Genomic DNA, 24144 nt, shown 5'->3' on the forward strand with positions numbered 1-24144 from the left:
ATTTAATAAAGTAATATTCCAGTTTGACAAATGATATAAATTATATAAAGCAGCCTTGGTTGGAAGATTTGAAATCTTTCAGGCTTCTCTAAATACTCAGAAGCTGCAAAACACAGAGCTTTTCTTAGACCTTTTACAAAAGTGGTTTTTTAGATATCCCTAAGATAGCTTACTACACTAAGAAAGTCTGTAGCTAAACTAATTCACAAGAGAGAAGTTATGGACTTTTATGTAATAGACATTGATTGGTAGGTTGCATTTGAAATTTGTTAAGTGCTCATTGAGAGTTTGAGCAAATACGCTTTAATTTTTATGTTGTTAAATCTTTAGTAAATATCATAAGTTACTGTATGTTTATAGTGGTTGTTCTGCTAATAGTTTTCCAACATCTGTTTCCTAATGAGGAAGAAACATGTTACATCTTTGGAAAACAATTTCTATTGACTAGAATAACCAAAACCTAATAGTATAAACATTAACACAAACAACTTTGGTTTCATAGACAGTGGCTTGTATCTGTCTTATTTATGTAACAAACGCAGTGTATTATTGTTACTGTTGTTGTTCATCTCCAAGTGAGATGATGGTCTTTTGGAAAAAGAGGAATAGTCCAGGAGAAAATAGTTGTTGTCTTCTAAAGGCGTCTAACTTAGTGACATTGAAAATTGGGGGTTTGAGAAGCGAATAAGGATCTGCAGAAGTTATGTATCAAAATTCTTTGGTGCTTGCTCTACATAAAGGTGTGTTGGCCATCCTGGTTTATATTTAGAAATCTGAATAGCTATAAGTGGTGTCCTGTAATGAGCAGAAATGTTGTTTAAGGGCCTCTGCAGACCGTAGTGGTTAGAGGAGCAAGAGGTTGTATATTTAATTTGTTTAAATCTTTTCACAGTATTCTGACAGGACTGAAGCCAAATGTGTGAGCTTTCCATGTTCTTTGCTCCTTGTTGTTTCCCTTGGAAGAGGAGAATAATTTGCTACATAATTCATTAATGTTGATCTTCTTTAAAATAAACAGTAATACAAGAGAAACTGAGTTTTAGAAGTTAAGTCATGTGTTCTGATACAGTTGAAACAGTGTGTGTGAGCAGGGTACTCAGGAGGTCTGTGACCACATATTGCTGATTTCTCCAATAAATGCTGGTTTGGTTTGGGTCAGATCTGCCATCCAAAATAAGCAAACCAATGACTACCTTAAGTTGAGCATGATTTAACTATAAAAGGTGAATCAAACTTCTAAAAAATAATATTTGCAGAGGTCTGAACTGTGAGAGTCTAGGACTGATTTCATGTTACGTAGACCTAAGCTGCAGTCAGTGGTATTCAAAGGCGGCAAAGGCAGAATAGAAATCAAAGCGGTCCCCGTGCTACCGTAGGTAGCCAAAGGCAGCTGGAGCAAAGCGCAGTCTTGCACATGGAGCTGCTGAACCTGCCCAGTCTGATTTACATCTGCAGAGAGGAAATATCTCCTAACGGGTACCCTTCCCAATTCACCTACCACGCAGTTCCTTGTTTGAAACAAATAGCTTATTGTTACTCTGGTCATATACTATTCTGTCACTGTTTAACTTGGACCTCTTCAAAGGCGTTTGAACAGGAGCCTGTGAATTTAAAAGGACTATTTAGTTCCGTTAACCTTTTTCTCTTAAAAAAATGCCCTGGACTCTTAATGGCTAACAAAAGGTTTCCTCCTACCAATGACTTCAACTCTTTTCTAATTTTATATTCACATACCACAGCTGAAAATAAAATTACAAAGAAGTCTGACTACCCTATCCGCAATTAATTGTTCAGTCTTAATTATGAGAAATTGACTAGGTTTGGAAGACTTTATTTTCAGGATCTAATCCAGAAATCTGCTATAAAGTGACAAAATTTGTAGTATGGAAACTGGCTCCTGTGTTTTCAGATTTGTCTGCTGTTCAGCCACACCCACCTAAAATAATAATTTTCAAAAAGACACTTTTTCCCATACTGAAGATCCTGTAACAGGGACACAGCAGCGCCTCCTGTCATTGTTTTGTTCTCCTTGATTAAATTAAAAACATGTTTCTTCTGGGCCTTGCTCTTTTTAAGCAGTAATCCGTCCATCCCTGTCTGTGCTTCTAAGGGTTGCAGGTATTTTCTTCCCTTCTGCCTGGCAGGTCAAGCCTGTGACGATGCTTGCCTTTTACATGCTACTCAGAGCAGACAGCCTTTGACCTCTCTTCAGTCAGATGTGTTGAAATATTCTGCAATATTGACTGCTGGTGAAATTGAACTCAGTGGTCATCTGTGAACTGATTTTTATTTCCATCTGGACAGTCAGCCTCCAAGTAGAGCATCATGAAGGAGTGCTGCAAACTGTGGGATAAGCTTCTAACTGTGGTGAGATTCCTGAAGCAGGCTGGCTATAAACTCCGTATTCACAGAGAAACAAAAAGCAACAGGAGGAACTTCGGAAAATTATGTTTTAATGCACTTGGGCGTGGTATGTAGGGTGGGCATTGGGTCTTTGGTAACGAACTGTTTGACTTCACAGATCTGCTGTTGTTACAGGAACCTACTTGCTAACGTAGACATAGCATTATTTTAATGAGGTAGGGATCTTGGCACTGACATCCCGAGCCTGCTTTTAGTATATATGTATAGTAGTATGAATATTCCATTTTGTATTTCTGTGTGGACATACTCCTCGATGTGAGAGTCCTAACCATCTCTAGCTCTGTCGTATTCAGTCACATACAGTTTATCATCTGGAGTGAGCATATGATGTATTTGTTTCCATTAATATCCAGATTGGAAGGGAAATGAACTAATTTTGGGGTTTTGGACAAAAAAAGGAATGCTGTTCCAGATGCCTGGAGCTCACACCCTTGCTCTGCTGTGAGTTTCTTGTTTGGAGACAGATTTCCTCAAAGCTTGTTTGTGAGAACACCACTTTATTTGGGTATCTGGATTAAAAAAGAAACATCTTGTACTCTTCCTACTCTCATTGTTGAAGTTCTGCACGAACAGGTCATCTTAAATACTGCGCAGTACATCATTTGAAATGTTCAGCATGTGATTTTTGGCTGTCAGGTCTGTTATGCAAATCACAGTTTGATTGTCTTATGAGACTGAGCTTTCTGCTACAGTCTGAAGAACACTGAAATTTCTTGGTTTTGGAAAACTGAATTTCCTGTTGTGTCCGTCTGGCACATACGGCTGAGAATTCACTAGCATCACCAGAGCAGTGGAGCCAGCCAAGAACAAATGTTTGGTATGTTTTATGCGAGAAAAGCCTCATTTCAAAATCAAAAACATGCATATGCGCATACTCAGAATGAAGTGGTAAATGCTTAAATGCTTAAAAGCTGGACCAGACTGAAAAAGCATGTCAGAATTGCTGTTATCACTTCTTCAGTAAAGGCTGCGTCAACCATGTTTTTCCCAAGGCACAGTTTGTACGTTGGAAATTTTCTTTCCAGTGAAACAAGTGAATAATAAGGGAGTCTTCCATTTTTCGAGGGGACTGAAGTTCAGTAGGCCCATTATGTTCCTCACCTTAATTGAAATCTGTCATGGCTGCTTTCGTCCATTTTATGAGTACTTGTGAGAGACCTCTTGGTTTCTATTTCTTCTAAGCCTTTGACTGCTCTGGCACACTGTTTTCTTGTGGGTTGAGCTCCTAACCCTGTGAGTATTTCTCAGTGGTATTTTCGCGCAGATCTGTGAAGAACAACTTGGGCAACAGCTGGATGCCCAAGATACAGAAGAGAGGTTCGCTTAGTCAGGGTGGACAGAAATTAAGTTTTCCTAATACAGCTTTTCAAAAATAGGCCATATTAAAATGGCTTTGGCTTCTTACGATATCAGTTCTTATTGATGTGCATCTTCCCTGCAGGCAGGCTTTTAGCTCTTGTGCTTTAAGGCAAGTGCTAAGAGGCAAACATGGAGAAGTTTTTGGAGGTTCATGATTACTTCACTAATAAGAAAGTGTCTAAAAAGTCTCTGTTCATGCAAAAGGAGAAAAAAAGCCTTTTCAAAAGAGGGATCCTGGTAGCATGTAGTCTGCTATATGTTATACGGATGCCTAGTATTGTTAGGCCATAAAAGAACACAGAAGTCATTTAGGCTTGTTACCAAATATGTTACTGAAGGTGAAAGCAGTGTTTCTGCTAAAAGTTGTCTTTTTTAAGAGGTTCATAGGCAGACTCTCCATAGGCAAATACAGCTGCCAGACTTCCACACAAGAACCTCAGACCTTTCATTTTTATGTCATGATCACATATCTTATTTGAAAAAGTTTTCCTCTTGAATTTTAAAGAAGTTACAGAGTTGAGAATGTTTGTTGGGACATTTCTAATTAACAGTTTTTGGAAAGAGTTTCAAACATCAAGATAAGTATACAAAGAAAGTGCCAGATAAAATACAAATGAAATACTGAACAGAGTTAGTCATACTTTAAGCTTGTGCTGCTTGATTCTAAAAGTTTTTGGTTTAGTGCAAGTCCCATTGGACTCATCAGAATAATTTCTGTGTTTTGAACTGGATTTCCTGTTTGTTCATATATTAAGTTATATTTAAAGAAAAGGTTTCCTGGCTGAAACATACAGCAATAACAACTTAAAGAAAAATGAAGATGTTAACCTAATTTTACTTTTCTAATTGGAGAGAAACTGTCTTATCACTTACGACTTGAAGAGGTAGAACAGACCAATTTGCATTATATACACAAAATCCCCAGTATTACTGTCTGGATAAAAAAGTATCTAATTTTAAAAACATGCATGCCTCTGTGGTCTTCATCTGAACAGTGAGAGCGCTATGGCCATTAAAAAGATGTAGAAGGTACCTTTCAGAATTTTTCTTGTATATGAACTACAACAGTAAGACCTGACGACTTACTTTGTTAATGCATTTAATTGCACACATTATCTATAAACAAAATTAATATGTACTAGTTGCCAGGGCAAGCTCGTTCATCCAATGAAACATATAAACTGCGATTTGGTGGAATGCCATTCTGCTAGGGAGACTGTCATTCAGAATGGAGCAGGATGTGAAGCTTAGATAACTTGGTAGGCAGTCTAATTTGATCAGTAGTTGATCTTCGTTAATTAAGTAAAAAATACATACCAACCTGGTGTGTTTCACTGCTGTTTCTGAGCATGGATGTTACAAGGATTTAATCTTCAGTAATTTGTTTTTTCTAGGCCAAATCCTTGTTTGGTGACCAGAGCTGCCTATCTTGATGTCCTTGTGATGCTGAGTACTCACTTAGGGAAGTTTCGAAAGCAAGGTAAGTCAAATGTACTGATCTGTATATTGGATGGAATATCTGTGGGGAAATTTCTCAGCTCTGTTGAATCTGGAGAAACAATAATGTATTACTTGTACTCATGGTATCTGCTGAATGCTGGAGTCCTTTAGCTGCTTTGTATAAAAGGGCCCTTTATTCTGCCTTAGATAGAGCTAGTCCTGGGGCTTATTGATGAGAAGAATGAGGTACGGCTCCATGTCAAAGCTTGAAGCTAAGATCTTGCAGTATTCCTAATCCTAGAACTGTGTAACGACAAAAGAGATCCCCTCTGGTGTTCCAAAATACTTTTCTGATCCAAGGTTGCAAATGCAAACAAAATCCAAACCCTGGAATATTACTACTTTAACCTTTCCTGAAAGCTACAGAGCTGTTTACTCATGAGACACGCGGAAGTGCTTTGAGAAACAGTGTTTTCTCATGTTTAGAATTTTTATAAGAAACAACTCTGAAAGTGTCTTTACATTTCTTTTTTTATATTGATTCTTTATCACTATGTTTTTGAAGGAAATGATGCAGAGTGTTGTTTGCAACAATATAAATCATACTGTAAACAGTAAGGAAAACAAAGGGGTGGAGGAAGGAACACCCTTTCGAGTGTGACTGTGTATAGGCCACTTGCAGTGAGCTGTAACTAGCTTCCTTGTGGGCCCGTTTTGTTCATTTCTTAGGAACAAGTGAGTAATAAATTACCTTGTCAGTCCAGGAAGGCAATTAAAGAATAGTTCTTTCATTAAAATTCTTAATGACTAATTTTAACACTGCATTTAAGTCATTGCAGCTGTTCTTTGTTTCAGATAGTCTTGTTTTGGGGCCTGTTCTTCATTTTAAAACCAATTCCTTTTGCTTTTTTGCTTAGACCTTTGGTAGAAGTAGCTCCATTTTAATTCCATAATTGCTGTTTGTGTGATTTCTTGTGAATGCACAGTTCGAATAGTGACAGTTGTCAGGAAAATGAGTTGGTGATGAGCGTGTCTGAAATGAACTTCTTCAGATAGGTTGGTGCAGAATCTAGCCCTTATAGGAGAAGCATAGGCATATAGAAAATATGTGACAGGTGGTTTCCACTACACCAGAGGAAGACGGTTAGGGTTATCAGGGACTCTAGGGGACAGGTCAGATCTTTCATGTCCTCTGAAGAGTCATTCCTCTCTCATCGGTCCCAGATGGTTCTGTTTGGTACTGACCACTGTTTGTGACTAGGTAAGGGCTGCATGCTTTATAGGGTAGGGAGGAATGTACCGCACTATATAAAGCAGTTTCAATATATCATGACTCTAGGGATAAGTTTTTTCTTGACTTTTTAACGTTTGTTTTGGGTAAGCTGTATCTGCCATCAGTAATTTTTATGCTACAATATATGTTTGCTTATTTTCATTATTTATACAAAATAAAGTTTCTTAAATCCTGATACACCATTTGCCTTAGTGATTATCGTTTACAATACATTAAAAAGTCTAGCTGTGTATCACATCTACAAAACAAACAAAAAAAACCCTCAAAGCCCCCTTCAACTGTATTTGGGTTCATCACCCTTCTTTACAGAGTCAGAGAATGGTAGGGGTTGGAAGGGACCTCTGTGGATCATCTAGTCCAACCCCCCTACCAAAGCAGGGTCACCTAGAGCAGGCTGCAGAGGACCTTGTCCAGGTGGGTTTTGCATATCTCTAGAGAAGGAGAATCCACAACCTCTCTGGGCAATCTTTCTGAGTACTCCTTTCTTTAAAGATAGATCCTCTTTGAAACATTAATTTTTACACTTTTTTTTTTTAATCACTTTCCTCTACCTTTGTTCATATCCTTTGTGTATGAATCATCCCAGTCTTTCTGTGTTCTCTTTGTATGAAGTTTTTTTCCTCTGCTTCTGATTATTGTCATCACTCACCCTTCAATTCTATTTTTGTATGTTCTTTTATGAAGGAATAGCCAGTGTTCCAGATGAGGGCTCCTCACTTGCTAACTTAGTGGGCATTACATTTCCGTTATCAGTCTCTTTCCTGTTTCAGTTATCTTCGAGTTTTTTGTCTGTTTTGGTTTTTAAACGATTACTGCATATTTGCAAAGGCTCTCATTGACCTCTCCACACCAGGAAACTCCCCTCTGTTTTTTTAAAGTCCCTGACTTGTGACTAGCCCTTTGAGCCTAAGGAACTGCACCATGCTGTGGGTGCATTACCAACTGTAGTGGATTCATTTATTTTTTCAAAGCTCTTGTGGATTGTTCCAAACCTGGGTGCTGTAAGGTACAATTTCTGTAAAAGGAAAGCAATTGTTTTTGCAGACTTTCTCTGCTCAAGGATATTTCATTAGTATTGTCTTGCTTAAAAGTTCCATTTGTATATGGGTTTAAAGTTATATATTGCAGGCAATATCTACAGAGAGTAGAAACTTAGACTGGAAATACGGTTTTGAAAACTTGAAGATACATTAGGGACAATTTTATATGTCACAGGCAGAAGCCCTTCTGAAATGAAGGAGTAATATGTTTATATTAAATAGAACCTGAGTGTCCCATGACACAGGAAGAGAAAGACTAAACTCTGCAGTTAAAAATGAATGTTTTGAGTCTCACATTTAAATGTTCTGTAAGACATAATTATTAACTGAAGCTTTATACTTTCCTGAGATTAAGTATCTTACTCATATGTGTATCTCTGGTTATGAGCCAATTTTTCTCTGTTTTAATCTTGATTTGTAAAGTTGTTTCAATGAATAAAGGGTGAAGGACAAATCCAAATAAAACTGTTTCTTGATGTGTTTATCTAAGAGGCCCCAGGAAGTGCTCTATATGAGTTCCAGGCCACAGGCTGAAACTGATTTTCATCAGCAGAAATGGCAATGCAATGTAATGAGCCTGCAACTGGTTAAAATCAGACCACTTCTAATTGATTATGCCTGTCTAAAGGGGCTACAATTACAAAGAGATTTTCAGCGTACAATCCTGCCTAGGCCTTTCCTACATTACGATTATTTTCTGTACATGATTTGTTGTCTTCAATTAATAAAATCTGTCTCTTAAAGTGCAGGACAGCCCTTAGGGAATTTACTTCACAAATTCAAAACAATTTAAAATGTCGGATAAGGAAAGCAGGGGGTAATGGATACCAAGAGCATCTTGTCCAGCTAAAAATTTATTGCTGGCCAAATGATGATTATTTGTCTTAAAACAAACAAACAAAACCCCTGTAGTTATTCTGATTTGGTGGTTTGAATGGAAGTGTTGCCTGATTCACGTCACTGGGAAAATACAGTTTTCTTTCATTGAGTTGATAGGCAAAATCTAGAGCGTTTTTTCCAGCTCCTGATGTGCTTGAGGGTCTTCTGATGTGCGGAGACAATACAAATGCCAAGACTATGTAAACTTACAACATACCTTTCTTCAGTTATCAACTGCAGTTGAAACTCGGATAAAACATGAAGCAAGCCTTTTTTTTTAACAAAGGGGTTAAAATATGCAAATAAAAATAGTATTTTTGCCTTAATTGAGAGCAAACAAAAGTTCGTACCAGATCTAGGATTATTTGATGAGCTAATGTCTATTGTCAGTATTAATAATTATTAATAATATCCAGGGAATTTGTTCTTGCAGACCTCTTTGGTATGTTGTCTCCCCAGTAACTGTTTTTATAGACTTGGAATCACAGATGTCCAGGGCCTTCTCAGTGTAATGGGTGGAACAACACAGTTCTCTTCCAGAGGATTTTCTGGCACTTGTACCCGGCTAAAAAGCAGTTATATTACTCCTCCAGAGGTGAAGCAGCACCAACCAGAGTGGGTGGTGTAGGAACAGGGGGAGGTTTCCCAACTTCACACTTCAAACATTACTGTAGGAAGCAAATAACACTTGTAGGCATCTTTGGATCAGAAAAATGCCTCTGAGTCCAGGTGAGAACGTGTCCAGCCTTAGCTGTGTTTGTAACTATTTGTAAATTCACAAGTCTTGATCAGCAGGAGTTAGAAGGAGAGGTCTATCAAGCTGTAGTGCTACCGATCCATGAGGATGCATCTGATGTTACGTACTTTTCGCTGCACTCAGAAATGGGCTTTGCAAGAGTCTGAATACCAGACTACAGGCAGGCTGTGCTGTGATATAGTGTTTCAGTGGAGAAGATTCCACTGTTGAATATGTGGACTTTTGACAGGACCTGTCTTAGACATTCCTGCTTTCAGATCTTCTCCTGGAAATTGATGTCTGAAGCTAAACAATAAGATGAGAGTATTACTGTGATCCTGCGGTGCTGGTAACGCAGGAACCAGAGCAGGGGATTGCAGTGAAAGCTCAGATCTGGGACGCTCTGTCTCTCTGTAACAGATGAAGAATGCCACAAGACAAAGTGGTCACGTTTTCTGATACTATTTTGTCAATTCATGAAGGGAAAAATGGATACAACTTGCTAAAATATACTTGACTAGTATAAGCATATTTTTACCCAGGGTTGTGTTAAAAAAAATGGCACTAGTCAATAAATTGTTGTGTTGAGTCCATAAAGCCCATCGACATAAATGAAATAGGATGTAGAACAGAAGTCAGGGAAGAGATGAAAGAAAAATTTGCTAAAGATAATGCTTCCGAGTTGTTCTTTAATCCTCTATATATACTGCCAATCTCCTGGCTGGCTTGGCCTATTATCGAGTATGGTGTCTTAAAAATTCAAGTTTGGTGAGAAAAAGAAAGCATTTAAATAGGATGTCAAATAGGATCAATCTGTGATGTAGGAGAAGCTGCCACTTGAAGTCTAACCATGCATTTTTCCTTTCTGCGTTTGAGGTGGAAGAATTTATGAGAGTTCTTGAGATTAACCAAACTCCACCATTGTTGTTGTCAGTGGGAACAGTTACTCAGCATTTACATAATTAGTTCTGTTCATAAATAGATTGTTTTGATATCAAAACAGAGCAGCCAGTATTCTGCTTTCACTAATATATTCTTCCCTTGAGTTTTGCAAAAACAGACTTCCATTTTCTTACTGTCTTCCAAACAGTTAAACCTTTTGTAGATGTAGCTTAGCCAAGATTCTTAAATTCTGCTCATGAACAACAGAAACAATTGCAAAAAATACTGTGCATCACACGTGTGTTTGAGATCAGAAACGTGGGCAGTTGTGTACAACTGTCTACAGGTTTTGTCCTAACGCTCTCAAATATGACAAAATACTGTGTTTTAAATAACATATGTTGCAAATCATAGAATCATAGAAAGTTTTGGGTTGGAAGGGACCCCTAGAGATCATGTAGTCCAACTCCCCTGCAGCGAGCAGGGACACCACTAACTAGATCAGGTTGCTCAGAGCCCTGTCCAACCTGGTCTTGAATGTTTCCAGGGATGGGGCCTCCACTACCTCTCTGGGCAACCTGCTCCAATGTTTCACAACCCTCATTGTAAAGAATTTCTTCCTTATATCCAGCCTAAACCTACCCTGTTTTAGTTTAAAACCATTACCCCTCGTCCTGTCACTGCTGTCTCTACTAAAAAGATTGTCCCCATCTTTTCTATAGGCTCCCTTTAAGTACTGAAAGGCTGCAATCAGGTCTCCCCGCAGCCTTCTCTTCTCCAGGCTGAACAAGCCCAAGTCTCTCAGCCTGTCCTCATAGGAGAGGTGCTCCAGCCCTCGGATCGTTTTTGTAGCCCTCCTGTTGGACCCGCTCCAACAGTTTCATGTCCTTCTTGTGCTGAGGGCTCCAGAGCTGAACGCAGTACTCCAGGTGAGGTCTCACCAGAGCAGAGTAGAGGGGCAGAATCACCTCTCTCGACCTGCTGGCCATGCTTCTCTTGATGCAGCCCAGGACACGGTTGGTCCTCTGGGCTGCCAGCGCACATTGCCGGCTCATGTCCAGCCTTTCGTCTGTCACTACCCCCAAGTCCCTCTCAGCAGAGCTGCTCTCGATCCTTTCATCCCCCAGCCTGTATTGATACCAGGGATTACCCCGACCCAGGTGTAGGACCTTGCACTTGGCCTTGTTGAACCTCATGAGGTTCACACAGGCCCACCTCTCCAGCTTGTCCAGGTCCCTCTGGATGGCATCCCGTCCTTCTGGTGTCTCGACTGTACCACTCAGCTTGGTGTCATCTGCAAACTTGCTGAGGGTACACTCGATGTCACTGTCCATGTTGTTGATGAATATATTGAACAGCAGCAGTCCCAGTACGGACCCCTCTGGGATGCGTCTCATCAGGTCCCATGGACTTCTGTACATTTAGGTTCTGCAGGAGGTCCCGAACCTGGTCTTCACTTACAGCTGAAGGGATTTTACCCTCCTGGTCTCCTTCATGCTATTCATTGACTCGGGAGGGGTGAGGAGAGAGGTTGCCAGTGAAGACTGAGGCAAAAAGTTGTTGAGTACCTCAGCTTTCTCCTCATCTGCTGTTACCAGTTTGCCGGTCTCGCTCATGAGCGGGGGTACGCTTTCTTTGACCATCTTTTTCCAGCTGACATACCTGTAGAAGCCCTTCTTTGTTATTTTTCACATCCCTTGCCAAGTTCAGCTCCAGCTGTGCCTTGGCCTTCCTGATCCCATCCCTACACAACCGGGCAGCTTCCCTATACTCTTCCCAGGAAGCCAGTCCCTGCTTCCACTGCCTGTGCAGTTCCCTCTTCTTCCTTAGTTTGACCAGCATCTCTTGCCTCAGCCATGCCGGTCTCCTCCCTTCTCTGCCCGACTTCTTACACTTGGGGATCGAGAGCTCTTGCGCTCTGTGGAATACAATTCTCTTCATTGTATTTGTCCTTTTAAATTAGAAGTTATAGAACGTATTGATAGAAATAGTGTGCATTATAAAATTCTAGATGCTTTGCAATGAAAGCACAGATTGTTTTTTAAGTAGGAGCCTCTTCAGTGTTTTGCCTGAATGATGTGATTTGTAGGACTTTTAAATAGCATTCGAAGTCTCTGCCCACTTTTTTTTTTATATTGTACTTCTTGCTTTCTCTTGTTTTGCAAAGAAGCTAAATGATAACTAAAGTTTTTTATGCAGGTTAACTTAAGAACTGATAATGTTTAAACGGTAAAAATTTGACGGGAATAGCTAGGTTGGTTATTTTAGCCATACTTTAACTTTCTTCACCTGATCCGTAAGTGTGGCCAAACAGTTATTTGAACAAAAATGCTGGCAGCGTGTTACTGCATGTTTTGGTTATTTGGTCTAATTAGCGTAAACTTAAGAAATTCCATCTGAACAAATTGAAAGCAATTTTTGTTTGTTATGTCAGAAATAATATAAACTTTGTGTGCCAGTATATTGACTGTGGCACTTGGTCAATGTTGTTATTTTGACTCAAGGAAGGTAAAGATTTAAAACATGTTTATAGACTCATGTCTAGTAGGCTTGCGCCTACTAATATGAAATTAGACAAGTCAAAAGGAAGTATAGTTGGGTACCCAATATTCTAATTCAATGCACACAGCAGAATGACGAAGTTGAGGATAGGATTGTTGGAGGTCCAAGAGACAGGGGGTGACTGGGAGTTGCACAGGCAGTAAAGCGCCAGAGGCAGATCAAATGAGGGATGTACTATGATAAGGTGGCCGAAAGACAAGGAGTGAGCGCGAGACAGAAAGGCAAAGCAAATAGACCGAGGATGAAAGCAATAAATGCTGGGAGAAAGGAGGTGGGGGTGTGCAACCCCAGCGGGTGGTCAAGGAGATGTAGGAGGCAGAGCTCTTGGCACAGATGTGGGGGGAGGAAAGTAAAAGTTTTCAGACAGATCACACGGGCATGGTGAAAGGAGGAGGGCTGAGGAGAGTAGAGCATGATGTTGCTGGAATGCGGTGTTGAACAGGGGATATGGAAAGGTGTTATAGGAAATAAGTGACACTAGGGAAGAGTGGAGTTGATTGTTAATGTTAGCAGTTAAAATTCTGTCCCCACTGGAAGACAGAGACTGCTTATCCTTCTGAAATCTTGTTTCAGGTTCTCTTTAGATTCCAGCATGTACCACTGACTGACTTGCACTATGTCTATGGGGTTTTATGGTTTTCTGTGAATGCAAAAAAAGTGGAAAATTCAGTGCTGTGCCAGAGAGAAGCTGTAAGAAAAATCTTACTCTCAGGGTCCAGATCAAATGCTTTTTTCTTTTGTCCTTTTATTTCCTTTGAAAACTTTCCCTTCTGTTATACAAAATGCAATGGGATGCTTCTGTCTTCAACAATATATTATCCATGGATTCTGTTAATCACTCATGATTGTAATTTTGAATTGTATTGTGAGTACTGATGCTTAGTCTCTGATGTTGAAGATGTTGCAGATGTCTTTAAAAGAAAACCTCCTGCTGAAAACATGCCCTTTTCCTGATCATCAACAGTTATCTTGGTTCCGCGTTATAATAAAATATGCTTTTCAGTTCTCCTTTTTTTGTTTTCCATTTGCCAGTGACTTCACCTAATCCAGTTTTAATAAAAATGGAAAATATGAAAGAAAATACTTTTCCTTAATATTTATCTAGGAAAATCTCTTCTTGACACTGATTAACTTTCAGCCTTCACTCTATTCATATGATCTCTTCAGATACCCTTGGATAGATGGTAGTCTGTGAGTGCAAAGGATTTTAACCTCTTCTCAGTCCATAAATAATTGCAACTTCTTGCAGGTCTTGGTGAATGCTGATGAATACCCAGATTTTTGATGCTCAGACGCCCTTCACACAACAGTGCACTGCAGACACAGCAGCATTTCATTGCTACTTTTGTAATTTTTGTCTGACTTTGCAGAGTGTCTGTAAGTTTTCTGGTGTTGCTAATAATTTCTCCTCTTTTTCCCTTCTTTGTTCTTTTCTGGAACCTCTAGTAGGAAGATAGAAGATGGCATGGATGCTTCATGGACTGCACACAGGATTTGGTCTCAGTTTTATCTAGAAGTATGCAAATACTTAGCTGTATCATAATCACAGATACGGAAAAAAAGCCCCTAACACAATATACACTTAATGAAACAGAGAGTTGTGCAATTGGCGGTAGCCTAGACAGCCACCGTAAAATTACCTAAATGCAACAGAAGTACATAATCAGTCCTGTACATCAGCTGGCAAGGGCGTGAAACAGGTTCAGGTTTTAAATACGGAAGGAATTCAGATGACTCCTGTCACTTTTGAACGTACTGTAGAATCTCTGAGATGAAAGATGAGCTGAACTGTCTCATCAACTGACAGCTTGTTATTCCCAGAGCAGGGGAGTTTTTCTGTCCTCACTGTATGTATCTACTTATTCTGGGAACAGACTATAGAACAGTGCCTGCGGCAGGGACATGGGTTTTGGAGCTGGGTAAACTTTGAGGAGGTTTGTAGCTAGAGATTCGTCAGATCTGCTAATTCCATTCTGCTCCTCTTCCTTTCCTCTGTATTTTCAGATGATGAAAGACCATTTAACTTCATATAACTGACTGTGAACATCAGCTGATCACAAACAGGATTGAAAAAACGACCCCTCAAACCTAGATGATGTGGCATAGATATTGTATGTGTATCTCAATGTAGTGGACATAAAGGGATTGAGGAAGACTGGAATGTTCGTGCAGTGTGTTGAGGAGAACCAAGTTGTTGTGTAAGATGTTTCCCTTCTTAGAAGAGAGATGAGGTTCTTCCTGTCCCACAAATGAAGCAATCCTTAAGGGGGAAAAAAAAAATCCAGTTAATTCCTGAGGGTTCTTTTGCATCTGTCAGCATCCTGGACAAGACTATTGTTTGCCAGGATCCTTGTTTGGTCAGCCAGAATTTGTTCTTCCTTCTCACAGCAGCTGGTCATTCAAACTGTACAGTGATTTTTGTTTGTAAATAAAAGTATGTCTCTACTGTATCGTAACAACAGAGGCAGACATTTACTTTGGGAACCAGTGTGGTTTTTTGGTTTAGTTGGACATTTTGATGTAAGCCAAAGAAAAGAGTTTACTTAAAGTTAGGCAGAAGAGAAAACATTTATTTAAGAGCCAGGAAAGATGTCCTAGTGATGAAGTTGAAAGCAGGAATATTTCCACTGCATTGTAATAAGACAGTGGCTTTCTTTCCTTCCGTACATATTTGTGAGAAACAAGAGTTCTGGAGACCATGTGGAGCACAAGATGAATGCAGCAGGATTTGCTCTATGGTGTGCTGAGGCTAAGCAAATAAGCAGACAATTTTATTTTGCTGACAGCCTTGCTGTTGAGGCATGCAGTTTTAAAGAGACTTTCTGTAAAATAGATGAGCCACAGTGTTCAGTCTTTCACAATTACATGGGAAAACCAGAAGTCATCCAGAAGGCTTCCAAACCAGAAGTAGTATCCGATATGTACAGAAAAAGAGGATCTGTGGCAGAAGACTCTTGTATCACGCTCTCTGCAAGCTAGTAGTTCTAGGAGTGAGTAGCTCTGACATGTTTTTTATATGAAAATAAGTTTCCCCTTCAAAGATAAAGACACAGAGTGAAGTTACGATGGCCGTACAAAATTCAAATGAAGGTTTACTGAACCGGCTCTGGAGCTCGGTGCACAGCCAGCTCCTGGAGTCAACAGGAGGGTCACCTCTCTCTCTGATACTAGCCTGCAGGCTCTAGCAAAGTTGGCAGTGTTGACACCAACAAAACAAAAGACACCCTGCCCCTCTTCCCCTAACATTTATCTCTGTCTCTTTTTGTCCACCTAATACTGCTTTCCCTTGCCTTGCCCTAGAGCTTTGACCCTTCCATCCTGTTGGTTTCCATGTTGCAGCTTGCATGTATGATAGCTATACCTCAATGTAAAGCAACGTTGATAGGAAATAAAAGCATTCTCTTTCAATCTACTGAGAAATATATGCTTGGTTTGAACAGCTGAGCTAGTGGGCTGGTGTTTTGCTGAAATGCAGTGGAGGAGGGAAACTCGTAGGAGGCTGAGAGGGTGCAGGGCTCCAGAACTGAAGCTGTTTCTCTTCTTCAGCCGAGGCGCTTGAACTTGAACCTTTTCTTTCAACTGCCTGGGATTATTTCTGTTGTTAAACTGGTGTCTTGTGGACTCAGGCTGTGCAATAACTGGGACGAAGGCCTAATCCCTCTCCAAGGCAACCAGATGGGTCAGAAATTAAGGAATTCTGGCAGTTGGATACTTATTGTGTGACATAGACCATTAATGGTAGTTTATGTGATGGTGCCGGTATGTAATGCCAGTCTGTTTGGAGGGGTTTTGGAAAATGTAGGAAGTAAAATATACAAGTTTGCATGTTACAAGATGGAATACACCTGTGTCATCTAGAGGATTGTGCTGTGACACATGGTCACAGTGATATTGCAGTTTCTTTGACTACATCCAACCTCTTCAGAAAAGAAACTGTAGTGAAAACATGAATGACAGAACTAATGGTTAGGTAATATGTCTGAAAATCTTTTTCAAATACCGAATTTCTTTGAAGCTTGCCCAGAATTACTCAGAAAATGCTTCTGCCTTATATGCTAGACAGTGCACGACATGTCAGGTTTCTATGTAAATGTCGAACAAATTAAGATGACTTTGGAAGAATTTGAATATGAAAGGGCAGGATATTTAACTGTAAATAGACAGACTAGGGAAATGTCTTCATGGGCAATAAAATGAATCTGTATTTGTGTTGCAGCTTCATGTCAAATTCAGCAATTCAATGTAATTCTTGGGCTTAATTACAAATAGAAAAGTTATATGGCAATTGTTGTCTTGTAGATACTGAAGAAATCTAAGTAAGTTTGGTTTAATCTTTGTGTTTACCTTTAATGCATTTTGATGTTTTAAAAACTCCAAACTTCTAACATCCCTCAACACCAGTGGCAGTGGTGTTCTTTTCTGTACTTCTTCATTATTTTCCCTTATTTCATTCCTGTATTTGAATTTTGAGGATATAGCATATTAATTCCCTTGCAGTACAAGCTATATAAACATCTGAACTGGGCAAAAATCTCAGTTTTGATATTATAAAATTGTTTATTGCTGCTGACAATGGAGAAGGCTGCATGTGAGGTTTCAGTCTTATGTGTGTGAGAGGACTATTGATTATTTTTTTTCTTTCATTTTGTGTCGGCATTGCCAACTTTGCTAGAGCCTGAAACCCTCTGGCATCACAGATACCAGGGTGTCGTGGTTTAACCTGGCAGCAGGCAACTAGGCCTAGACAGCCGCTTGCTCACCCCTCCCCTTCCCCTGCAGTGGGATGGGGAGGAGAAAGTACAAAAGGGGAAACTCATGGGCTGAGATAAAGACAGTTTAAGACAACAAGGGAACATAGTACCACTACTGCTAATGAATATGCAAAACAAACAATACATGGTACAATTTTTTTCTCACTGCCCAATGACCAATTGTGTAGCCAGTCCCTGAGCAGCGATCGCAGAAGATGAAACTCGTGGATTTCACGATTTTCGTGGAACTCCTGAAAAAAGACTGAACTCACAGAAAAGTTCAAACTCCTAGAAAAAGAGGAATAAAGAAGATATAGTTGAGACTCCTGGAAAAGAGGATTCCTCCCCCACTGGCCAGCCCCCGTTCATAAACTGAGCATGACGTCTGTGGTACGGAATATTTCCACTGGCCAGCTTGGGCTGGCTGCCTGGCTGTACTCCTTCCCAGCTCCTGGACACCTGCTCGTTAGTTGAACGTGGGAGACTGAAGAAAGTCCTTGATTTCTTAGCAACAACTAAAGACATCAGTGTTATCATCTTTCTTCTCAAACTAAATCCAAAACGCAGCAGCTACTGGGAGGGAAATGAACTCTATCCTAGCAGAAACCAGGGCACGGGGACTTTTTAGTTCACTCCGGGAGGTGGCCATGCACTGCAGAAGGTTCTCGGGCTGCGCTGTGCCATGTGGGCAGGTTGTACCACTGTAAATGAGTTAAATGTCACCGTTCTGTGCTGGCACATGAGATGTCAGTGCAGATCCTTTTTTTCTTCACTATGTTAACTGTTAATAGGCATAGGAACACCATACTGGATTTTTTTATTCAGTAAATTTTTTAGATTGATACACACAGGACAGGTGTATTTATGTAGAGGGGGCATCTTCTTAATAGTAACCTTTTCTGACTAAAGCTGTGCAAAGTGTGGGATTTTCAGTATTGTCAGGATGGCCCTGGCGCTGTTTCTCCTGTTTCCAGTTGCAGCTAGGTAGTCTGACAGACAGCACTTTCTCCAGTCTGATGTCTGATTTTAGACCTATTCTATCAAGTGTAATATGATTGTGTATTTGTATTTGGTGCTATTTGAGGTTTCCAAACTACCTAATTCTTTTTCCAAATATATTTAATACAGTTTATTTGTGTTAATTACTTTTCACAATGGTAGTGCAAAGCATGTATAATTTGCAAGACTGTTAGTATTTTGATGTAAGGAAATACTTATCAAATAGCTATAATTGGCAAAGATGACTGGCAATCTGCAAAATATCGTAGCATTTTTTTAAGTTGCTTAAAGCTTGCATCCCATGTGTAGAACAATTTATAGTTTTCAGAAAAGCTTGTGTCCTTATTTCTCTCTATTTAAATATGAATATATGTGATATCTAGAAAAGCCGTTTTGTAATTTGGAATCAAAATAAAGGAGAACTATGTTTTCATTTCACGTCTGAATTTACCTTGTGATACCTTTTGCCTAGCTGATGTTTTTCAGCTTCAGAATCACTTCATGGTCTGGAGCAGATGTATCATCATCTATTTGTCACTTCACTGAGTTGTATTCTCGTTTCAGGAATGCAACTGTTTCAATTTTGGGAAGAGATGAATGGAGTTATTTCAGATTCTGAATTGGTGTCCAGTATTCGCTGCTCATCTGCAGTGCCAGGACTGATACAGTATCTCCAGAGCGTCACCAAACTTGTGATATCAGTGCTGTCAGTGACGGCAGGTCCTGACATCCAGAGCAGCAGTTCACCTGTTGCAAAGAAAATAGCCAAGCCATCATTGTCAATAGTTTGTCTGCTTCACTGTGAGTTTCATGAAGTACGTCTGCTTGCCTTGGAAGCAGTACTGCTCTGGTTGAAGCAAACAAATTCCAAGCAGATTGCAGAAGAAAGAGGAAGTGCATTGTGTTTACTCATTGGTTTGGAAGGCACTCTTCTCACAATGGCTCTGGAGGAAAAGAATCTCCAGTGTTTTTCCAAGGTAGGAGGGTGCTATTTTATTGATGTTTGATATGTTTTCAGTAAATGATATTCTTAATTTTTAAAAAATATATTTCAAACTTGTGTGATATTTTTTAAAGAGTACATGAGTGGGGTTGTTTTTTTTTAAATTGAACAGGAGACGTGCTATAATTCTATAACAGATGTTGTGTAAAAGCAAGAATTTCCTCTTTCCTTTCTTAGCACTTTCAGGAGAGAACCTTTGTGCTCTTGGAGTGGTGTTTAAGTCAGTGTTTTACTGATCTCGCATTCATATTGAGATTGCTTGTAAATTCTTTGTTTGTGGATTGTGTATGCAGGTGCTGGAAATTCTTTATAATATGGATCTCAGAAACGTGCTTCCGAAGACTGAATGCTCTATAAAAATGAATCCAAATGAGCTCTTAACCTGGAGTTTGAACATTGTAGATATCTCCAATAGGTATGGTCTGTCATGCATGTTAAAATACTTATATTTTTAAACTTTAAATGGTGAAGCGTTAAATTATTGGTTTTGGACTCTCTCATTTAAACATCCATGTTTCAGAAAATTGAGTGTGGCTTATTTGAATAAAGTGAACCAATTTGAATAAAGAGAGTTCTTGATGAAGATTTTACAGAGAACTTAGACATGGATCTGAGTTATTAAAAAGGCTCACAAGTCATACTGGCAAGCATCCTGTAAATGTCCAGTAATAGAGTTCCTGAAAGAAGAAGTTACCCCAGCTGTTAGACAAGACTCGGTGAGCATAGCTCTTGCTGAATGGTGACTGGGAAACACCTTAACACATGGAATTGATGATCCAAGCATACACTCATTCGCTGAAAATCTGCCATCCTCCTATCCTGGTTTATCTGCAGACACTCTGCAGAAAGAGTGACAGATCTGATTTCACTTGTTGGATTGGCAGAAATGGTTAACCCTAATCCTTAGGGTTCGCACTCCTTAATCAGACTGTAAAGTCAGCAGAAAACGCTGAAAGTTTGGTGCCAGTTTGTAGTTTGTACTGAATTAGAAGCTGTGTCCATCCATTCAGAACAGAATGGACAGACAGGGTTAAAGCGTCCAGGCTCTAAGGACAAGACTGTCCTGTTTCTGATGGTTTCTTTTTAGAAGCCATATAAAGATTGCAACCCAGTGTTACCCATGTAGAATATTTAGGGTGTAGAGTGTAGAACAGCATTTTATAGCTGTACACATTTGCTGCTGATTTGCATTAAATTTTTCAATTTATATGATGATGTGGAATGTTTATTTCTGGAATTAAATAAGATAGTTTTGGTAAAGTAACACTGACTGGTGCTGTTATAGGAAATAGAAAGATGGGGACAGGCTTTTTAGCAGGGCTTGTTGCAATAGGACAAGGGGTAATGGTTTTCAACTAAAAGAGGGTAGATTTAGACTGGATGTAAGGGATAATTTTTTTACAATGTGGGTGGTTAAACACTGGAACGGGTTGCCCAGAGAGGTGGTAGATGCCCCATCCCTAGAAACATTCAACGTCAGGCTGGGTGGGGCTCTGAGCAGCCTGATCTAGGGGCAGATGTCCCTGCTCATTGCCAGGGGGTTGGACTACATGACCTTTAAGGGTCCCTTCAAACCCAGACTATTCTATGATTCTATGATCTGTAATGTAAGAGTTCCCGAGTGCTCAGCTTGCAAAATACCTGTTGACGATAATCAGAAATAATGAAGAACTGGCTGGTTTTGTTCTGGAGATGAAATGATGGCAGAAATAGCTGCTTTTTTTGATATGTCCTTTGCCTTGTTTTCTCAGCACTGAAGTTCAAAGCATAGCTCTCAAATTTGCCTCCAAGTTGATTATCCATCTTTTGCAGAACCGTCAGCAGGTAAGGGAAACGGAGCTGCTTAACAGTTTTGTAATTCTGGAGTTTTTGGTGACTGGAGTAACGTGGCTTCTTTTAGATAGAAGCCCCAGCCTTGTGTTTTCTTGTGTCATTGTTCTTTTTCTGGCATTATCTTTCTCTCTGATTACACTGCTGTGTTCTGAAATGAAACAGCCATGAATATCATCTCAGTGTATGCCTCTTAAACTATTTTCAAGTTAAATACGTAAGTAAATTTTTCTAATGGATTAATTTCAACTTCTGAGAGCATCCAAAATATTCACTATAATGTGGGAAGAGAAGTGCCCGTGGTGAGTAACACACGTACTGAATCCAGACCATTTACAAAAGTGCGAGTTTGTTGTGGTTTCTGCTCGCTGGGGAGCCAGCAGGAGAGCAGACCCGAGGGGGAGGCCCAAAGCTGAAGGAGTGGTTGAGTGCAGTTCCCTTCCTCACTCTGTGCAGGGTGACCTTGCCAAGTCTCAGCCTGAAATCACTGTCCGACCATATCAGCCTGTTGTCTGCGTGGAGTTTCTCATTAAATTTCCTCTTAACATTTGTTTTTAAAGCACTAGAGTAAATATAATAACCCTTGTAAAATTCAAGGCTCTGTGCTCTCCATTCCTGTTTATAGACTATTTAATTTAGATTTATACCAGCACAAATTACTGGCTCGGATTTCTTTTAAGTTGTAATGTCACATATGTATGTGTAGAGCAGTGCTAAGGCAGCTTTTAGTGCTAGACAATTTTTTTTCTTACGTTTTCAAAGACACAAAAAATGCTTACTATTTCAAAACAGACAAGTTTCATGATCTGTTTTAAGATGAACTTTTTTTTTCCTTACATAGCTGTTATTTTTCATAGAATGTGCAGCAGAATCAATTCATATTGTATGCTAATAATCTTGTCTTATTATTAAAAAAATGGAATGCACATATCTGCACGCGACAGTTGGGAACATGAATTATGATGCTAAATCCTTTTCTTTAAGAAAGGCAAAATGCAAGGACTTCAAGTTATAAATATTAAAATAACCATATAAACCTGGTTTCACAAATAGACTTGGAACATGTTATTGCTCTGAAGTTTTGTATTAATTTACAAAGAGGAATTAATGAAAAATGCTGTAACAATCTTAACTGTAGTAATGCTGAAACAACTTTCTCTAATAAGCATGTAAATCAGGGGAGATCGAAGACATCTGTACAGAGACTGCTTTCTGCTTTGTAGAAGGCCAAGTTTTCCATCTAAACTCTTTCTTTGGGCTTGCATTCAGTATTTGTATCTGTAGAAGGGCTTGTTTCTCTTTCATGGGTAAAAGTTCTGTCTTTCTAGATAGTCCACACGTCTGTTCAAACTTTGAGTAGTTGTAACGCCTTGGGAGTTTTCTAGGGGTTTTTTTAACCTGTTACAGAATGTGTAGGACGTGCTCTGGCTCTGTCCCTTCGTGCAGTGCAGGTACATGGCCATGTACCACGCAGAATGAGGCAGAGTACAACCGAGGTTTCGCTTATCCTCAGTGAGTCGTCCTGCACTTCCCTGCACTTTAACTCGACTCACTTTTTCATTGGTTCTCTTCTTCATTTGGGTGTTCTGTTTTTCACTTCCTTTAATGAAAAGTAAGTAAAAAAGGAAAGAAAGAAGGAAAAAAAAAATTAGCTGCACGTACTTCAAGTGTCTCCAGATCAAGCTGGTGCTGCTTTTCCTGTTCTCCTGTGCGTGAGGTCCCAATCTGTTTGGGCTTTTTTTTGCTCTGGAGCTTCCTGCTAATTTCTCTGGTACATGCTTGTCGCTGTGCCTGGATGCCAGCTCGTGCAGTTTGCATGTTCTGTTGTCCAACCTGCACTTTGAGGTCCCTGCGCCTTGACGGACCCTGCCGCCCTCCTGAGTGTGGCATTTGCAGGGGATCTCAGCTCTTTCTTGGTCACTTATGGAAGCTAGGACTTTCTCTTCCCAGGTATGGCCCAGCTGTGCCCATAGAGGTCAGAGTTCACAAGTCTTGGAGTGGTGGGTAAAAGGCGCATTATTCCTTTCCACAAAAAATCTCACAGCCATCACTACACATCAGAAAGAGTCGAAGTTTTGTCCCATTATTACTTAGTAGCAGTTTTCCTAGCGTATATCTGAGGTCTAAATATTTTCGAAAAGATGGCAACTGGATTTTATTTGAATCAGGAAATTTCTCTTTCCTGTTCTTTCTTCTAATTCTTCATGTTTTAGGACAGCAAGCTTTACTGTGTGTCAGCCAACATGGAGATTCCTTCAGTGTTTTGAATGCACACATTATCAGAACCCAAGGTACCTCAGCAGCCTTATTAAAAAAATTTCCATCCCCAGTATCTGCAGAGGATACAGATGGAGCTGCATTCACCCCTTTACCAAGCATTGTAGCAAAGCCTAAGATTGATGCTACGGTTCATATGGTCTTAGTTGTTTTTCCAGATATGTGTATGTGTGTGCATGCAGGATACTTATAGTCCAGTATATTTGCCTTTGGCTTGCATATTTAGAAGAAATGAGGACACAAAGATATGCTTTAGCCTGTGTGGTCATTAGTGAGTCTGGTGTGAAGGGACAAAGTGAGAGAATTGTCTGTGCATACTGCTCTGACTAAAAAAAAAATCTCCAGTCTTAACAATCTGTAATACAGTAAGCCACCTTTTGAATGTACGTGTGGACCTTGAGAAAAACCCACATTTACTGATGAGTAGTATCCCTTCAGCAGTCTGTAGTTTAATGTGATGGTAAACAGTAACACCAGATTGTACGGCATACTTCTCATGTTCTGTGCCTTCAGGTTTCAGAAGAAGTCCTGAAAAAATGGATTCAGCTGATAGCCGATTTTTGTGGAGATGAGCAACAGACAGAGATGCTGTTAGCAGCTGCTGAAGTTCTTAAAAGTACAACATCGTTCCTTCTGATCAATGAGAAGCTTATTCTTGGTGAGTAGTA

The 24144-nt window shown here is 39.7% G+C and overlaps 1 protein-coding gene across 1 annotated transcript in view; it reads left to right on the forward strand.

Annotated features, from left to right (window-relative positions):
* THADA (THADA armadillo repeat containing) overlaps positions 1 to 24144 on the forward strand; it is a 170004-nt gene that overhangs the window by 114136 nt on the left and 31724 nt on the right. The window contains exons 31-35 of the mRNA XM_075412893.1: positions 5178 to 5263; positions 18931 to 19343; positions 19663 to 19784; positions 21121 to 21193; positions 23990 to 24134. Coding sequence (XP_075269008.1) covers positions 5178 to 5263; positions 18931 to 19343; positions 19663 to 19784; positions 21121 to 21193; positions 23990 to 24134 — 839 coding nt within the window. The remainder of the gene's footprint in view (positions 1 to 5177; positions 5264 to 18930; positions 19344 to 19662; positions 19785 to 21120; positions 21194 to 23989; positions 24135 to 24144) is intronic.

The sequence above is a fragment of the Opisthocomus hoazin genome, chromosome 2 (genome assembly GCF_030867145.1).
Source record: "Opisthocomus hoazin isolate bOpiHoa1 chromosome 2, bOpiHoa1.hap1, whole genome shotgun sequence".
NCBI classification, from domain to species: domain Eukaryota; kingdom Metazoa; phylum Chordata; class Aves; order Opisthocomiformes; family Opisthocomidae; genus Opisthocomus; species Opisthocomus hoazin.